Consider the following 6,251-nt stretch of genomic DNA (forward strand, 5'->3'; position numbering starts at 1 on the left):
AAGCAGTGGTATCAACGCAGAGTACTGAAATCTATTGTCAAAATTATTATAAATATAAATATAATCTAATAATAAATATATATTAATATAAGTATAAAATAATAATTAATAATAAAAATAATAATTAAAAAATCGCGATTTTAAAAAACTGAAAATATTTAGTTAAGGGGTACGGAACAGCATCGCGTTACAGATGCGCCGTCCCTGAGACAGAGCTCCGCGCGTCTTAGTTACGGTTATCGCGCCACGCGTTGCTAAGGTCTCGAGCGTGAGTGGGGGCCGCTAGGCGGTGAGCCTCGGAAATCGGCCGAAAAGTGCAAAACGTGGACAGCTCTGTTCTAGAAGATCGGCGAAATAAAGGGGCTCCAGAATCATCACTATCGTTTCTGCCCTCGTAAGCGTTCGATCAGTAATCTCGTTGCACACGCACAGAATTCTTGTCTCGTACTTCCTTCGAGTCACGGATAAATTGTAACGCCGCTTCTAACAGAGCGTCGCTAAGAATAAAGGTGTTATTTCTCTCCAAAGTGTAAGAAAAGTTCAAGCCAACTTCCTTGTCACTTCCACACTCCACTAAAGCGCACCAGACCGCGAACGCGATCCCGTGATTGCACAGTTACAAAGATACATGATGGCAAAAATTGAAAACATGCAAAAAATAATGACCTCCCTCGACATTTTCGCTGAGGAAAAATCGTCTCCAAATGATCCCAGGAATCTGCACACAACGGTTGGCGTGACTATTACCGGACACCCTGTATATGTATTCGCATACATATACATATAGTAATAAACATATTTAACATATTTAAAATAAAAAATATTTTTAAACATATTTAAAAATTATTTTTTCATTATAAACTATATATACCATATATATACTATTCGTACATAAAACATATATCATAAACATTTTTATATTTATTGTTCTTCATATTTAGTCTTCTTTTATATATATTTATTCTTCTTTATATTTTTTTTATATTCAGTCTTTTGGCACTTTTATTTTGCACTTGTATTGCAAGTTTTACTTTTAACGAATTATTCATCATTCGTTTCTATATTATTATGTTGTCTAAAAACAAAATTAGAAACAAATTAGAAACAATGAACATATCTTAATCACATGATGTCATGATGAATCTCTATTTAATGGAATTAAAAATAATAAAATTAAATTTATTTATTTATTTATACTATTAAGTTTTATATATATAAAATCTTGAAGAATCTCTTAAAGTAAAACAATCTTTCTTTCTCTTATATACATACCTTTCTCTTTGAGTCCTCAAACTGGCTTGGGTAAGCCATTTTGAAATAGATTCTGCTATTTCATTGTCTGTCACCGAACCATACGTTGTACGAACAGCTTCTATAATATATAAAAATTATTGAAAATATTATATACAGGGTGTCTTAGACCACCCGTATCACCGTATTATATCGAAAACTGAGCGCGGCAGACAAAAATGTTTCAGACAAAAGTTGTAGGGCTTCAAGTAATGCATTACATAGTAATATTAGTATGACCTTGAAGAGTGTTGTCAAGGTCATATAAAAATGACCTTGAAATTTTTAAATGGAAGTACCTATATTTCATTCCATATTCTTGTAGCTTATCTCGAGAGCTTTTCAAAACACTATATGTGAGTCTCTTTTTATTAAGTAGTTTTCGAGTTATGGAGCTTGAAAGTTACAGTACCGCCGGCGTTAGCATTACTCAAAGTCTACCGCGCGGAGGTTGCCCGGTCGGATTTACATTTCTTTTGTATGTGCGCGCGCGTATGTCTGTGTGTGTGTGTGTAAATGTATGGCTAGATGCTACATGTGATTAGGCCTGATGTTCGAAATGTTTGCCGTTTACTTCAATACAAGCACGTATTCTTTTCTTGAAATTATTTGTTGCATAAAGAATTTCATCGGCAAAAAGCACCGCTAGGCGGCGCATGGCGTAACAATTAATCCGTACATAAAATTCACTTAAGCGGAATTATTAACAGGCTCTCCAGCAAAGAAAAATGATCTTCTCTTGCAGAAAAGCACGTAACGAAATTCTCATTAATCAGCTATGTCGTATTCAAACGCAGAAGCTTCGGATATGATGCTTATTTTAGGTGAATGTGGTAGTCAATTTAGAGCAGCTGCAAGATTGTGGCGAGAACGATACCCAGATCGCGTTCCTCACTCATACAATGTTTTTTCTCGCTTAAGTAAACGAATTATTAATAAAGGCATTATTCAACCTGATCACAATAAAGGTAGACAAATTCGACGCCCAGTTATAGAGGAAAGGACGCCAGAAATTCTTGCATCTGCTCAATTGTATCCCCACGATTCATTAAAGCGTAGAGAAAGAGATTCTGGTATTAGTCGTGCCACGATCCACCGGATTTTTCATGAAAACAAGCTGCATCCGTACAGGATGAGTCTTCACCAAGCATTGACGATTGTCGATTTTAGAAACAGACTTGAATTTTGCAATTGGATACGTCAACAACCACAAAACTTTCATCAGAAAATTTTATTTTCTGATGAAAGCACATTTAAAAGTGACGGGTCTGTAAATACTTGGAACTGTCGTTATTGGGCACAAGAAAATCCTCATTGGTTCCGAGAAATTGACCATCAACATGTTTGGAAAGTCAATGTTTGGTGCGGAATTATTGAAAAACATGTCGTTGGGCCGTTTTTCTTTGAAGAGGACTTAAACGGTGCTCGATATGCCAATTTCATTGAAAATAATCTTCCGCTTTTGCTTGAAAATATTCCTCTACAATTACGCCTAAACATGTTTTTTCAGCAAGATGGATGCCCAGCGCATACATCTATAGTTGCTCGTCAACGATTGAACAATATGTTTCCAAACAAATGGATAGGCAAATATGGCCCACATCATTGGCCAGCACGATCACCGGACCTCAGTGTTCTCGATTACTATTTGTGGGGAAGAGTAAAAGATCTGGTATATTGCGAACCCCCAACGACAAGAGATAATATGATTCATAGAATACGCGACGCTATTCGTTCTTTAGATGCCGATGAAATTCTTTATGCAACAAATAATTTCAAGAAAAGAATACGTGCTTGTATTGAAGTAAACGGTAAACATTTCGAACATCAGGCCTAATCACATGTAGCATCTAGCCATACATTTACACACACACACACAGACATACGCGCGCGCACATACAAAAGAAATGTAAATCCGACCGGGCAACCTCCGCGCGGTAGACTTTGAGTAATGCTAACGCCGGCGGTACTGTAACTTTCAAGCTCCATAACTCGAAAACTACTTAATAAAAAGAGACTCACATATAGTGTTTTGAAAAGCTCTCGAGATAAGCTACAAGAATATGGAATGAAATATAGGTACTTCCATTTAAAAATTTCAAGGTCATTTTTATATGACCTTGACAACACTCTTCAAGGTCATACTAATATTACTATGTAATGCATTACTTGAACCCCTACAACTTTTGTCTGAAATATTTTTGTCTGCCGCGCTCAGTTTTCGATATAATAGGGTGATACGGGTGGTCTGAGACACCCTGTATATATATAAATATAAACTAAATATATATTTATTTTAAACACAAAATTTAAAATATTAAAATTTAATTAAAACACAACTTAAGTTATATTTATATCACACACACCAAATAAACTTACGTATGATTATTTTTGTGAGACCTAAATCCTTGAAACAACGTTTAGTTTTTTTCCTGCCCAACTAAAATCTTTAGCCAAAGTATTTGTCACAACTTTTTTAAATATATTGCGTATCATTAAGTGTGCAGTGCCTCCACCTACTAATTTGAAAATGTTAAACTAAAAAATAAAAGTTATTTTAATTAAAATAAATTTATATTATAAACAACTAAAATTTACAAATATTTTACAATATAAAAAATATATTTTTTAAAATAACATAGAATACATATACATATATTAAAACTCAAAAATTAATCATATTATATTTAATTTAAAAATAAAAATGTATAATTATAAAAAACAAAATATATAATATTAAATAATAAATACCACTTGATTTTTAAATTTCGTGTCTTCCAATTGCCCTTCAAAATATGTTAGATCTGACATTAATTCAAGCGGAAATTGAATATCACATCCTTCATTAAAGTCAATAGAAGATGTCATTTTTTGTTCAAGAATATTCATTTTATTTTCAACAATGTCAATTTTGTATATAATTTTATTTATTTGTACATGCCTCGCTACCTGCAGCCGACAGCCACGTTGCTGACAGTTTTGAATTAGTAGAGAAACTTAAAGACGTATACATTGATAATCAACATAAATTAATTTTTCTTGATGTTGTCTCGCTATTCACCAACATCCCATTAGATTTAGCAATGGACAGTGTCGCTAGTAGGTGGCCGGACATAGAAAAGAAATGCGTCATACCAAGAGACAATTTTCTATCGGCTGTGAAGTTTGTGCTTGATTCTACGTACTTCTCCTTCAATGGCGTATACTATAGACAAACATTTGGCACCCCCATGGGCTCACCGCTGTCACCGATTATTGCTGATCTAACGTTACAGGACCTAGAAAGCAAAGCGCTTGCAAACTTGTCGGTTGCACTTCCTTTCTATGTTCGATATGTCGATGATGTCGCGTTGGCGGCCCCCTCCTCCATGCTCAAAGACATATTAAAGACCTTCAATTCTTTCCATCCGAGACTCCAGTTCACAATGGAGGAGGGCGTTGATAATCGACTTAACTACCTGGACGTTACTGTTATTGTTAACGATGGAAAGTTGGAATTCGATTGGTTCCATAAACCGACGTTCTCCGGGAGATATCTAAGTTTCGAATCACGACACGCTCTTTGCCAAAAAAGAGGCACAATTTTTTGTCTCACAGATAGAGTTTTCCTCCTGTCACATCCCAGGTTCCATAGAAAGAATTTCGAACTCGTTATAAATATTTTGCTCGATAACGGGTATCCATTGCAGTATATCTTTGATACAATTAACGAAAGATTGAAATTTCTGTTCGCGAAATTTAAGGAGAAAAATAATTCTTCTCTAAGTAAGAATGACACAAGCAAAAAAGAACAGCTTCCAACCACTTTCTTTAACATTCCGTATGTCCCTGGCATTTCCGAGCAATTTAGTCGTGCAATTCGAGATTTGGATACAAAAATATCATATACCGGTATCAACAAGCTTAACAAGTTTATTAAAGTGCATAAAGATAGCTTGCCGAAAGACCTTCACACGAACGTTGTATACAAGATCTCCTGCAATAATTGTGACGCTTCTTATGTCGGTCAAACGCGCCGTTTCCTAAAAACGAGAATAAGCGAACACCGCAACCACATCAATAGAAACACGACGCAGCGCTCGGTCATAACAGACCATAGACTTCTAAACCATGAGTTTGATTGGAACAGCGTGGAGATCCTGGATGAGGAGCCGATTCTAGGGAAAAGACTCGTGTCCGAAATGATTCACATTAAATTACAAAAAAATAGCATCAATTTACAAAATGACACGGAGTGTTTAGAGCATATATATTTCCCGATGATAGAAAATATGTATAATATCTAAAGCCAAGCGTGCGCTCATTTATCATCTGTTTTCGGTTGACCTCATTTCTGTGTTTATATTATTGTCTCGATCTCATCTTTCCATTTAAAGACCAGTCGCGATGTATCGTTCAACAAGTGCGATTATATGTTACGTTCCCGTAGGCCTCTGTGTTTTCTAGCATCGGTAAGTTGCCTCTTTCTTTCGTGTTTCCTTGTTAGCTCGATCAACTTTTCTTTAATCAACACAGGTTTGCAATAATATGCACTCACAAACGTTCTCTTTCCGTTTGGTAACGATGAGAGGTGACTCTGTTGCGATTATACATTGGCTGGCTCTTCGCCGTTTTTTGCCGCACGATTCTTATGAATCATTCTTTCTTTCTTTTATGTACGTATTGTTTCTATCTTTAATTTTAATTATTCTTTATCTCATGTTGGTCCTCCTTTTTATTATAATTATACTAAATTTCTGTTTACCATCGCCTCACCGTTTTTTGTTAAATAATTTTTGCCATTTTTTCAATTTTGTATTTTTTACCTTTTATTTTTATTTTATGTTTGTACAGTTTACTGAGGATGGCCCGAATCAGGGACCGAAACGTTTGAATAAATTAACTTTGTAACTCTAAGTTCGTTTCTTTTTTTGTCGCGCTTCTATCCGCGCTCGGCTCTTATTAGCCCGTTTATCTATTAA

The 6,251-nt window shown here is 35.2% G+C and overlaps 1 protein-coding gene across 1 annotated transcript; it reads left to right on the forward strand.

Annotated features, from left to right (window-relative positions):
- Positions 1-3,241: 3,241 nt before the first annotated feature.
- LOC145932787 (uncharacterized) lies at positions 3,242-5,576 on the forward strand. Its single transcript, XM_083032030.1, has 2 exons — positions 3,242-3,261; positions 4,253-5,576. The coding sequence occupies exons 1-2, from the start codon at positions 3,242-3,244 to the stop codon at positions 5,574-5,576; spliced, it is 1,344 nt and encodes a 447-aa protein (XP_082888156.1).
- The last annotated feature ends 675 nt before the right edge of the window (positions 5,577-6,251 follow it).

Source organism: Prenolepis imparis, unplaced genomic scaffold (genome assembly GCF_030444845.1).
Source record: "Prenolepis imparis isolate NDT839.2.m4 unplaced genomic scaffold, iyPreImpa1.0 SCAF_2, whole genome shotgun sequence".
In the NCBI taxonomy this organism is placed as follows: Eukaryota; Metazoa; Arthropoda; class Insecta; order Hymenoptera; family Formicidae; genus Prenolepis; species Prenolepis imparis.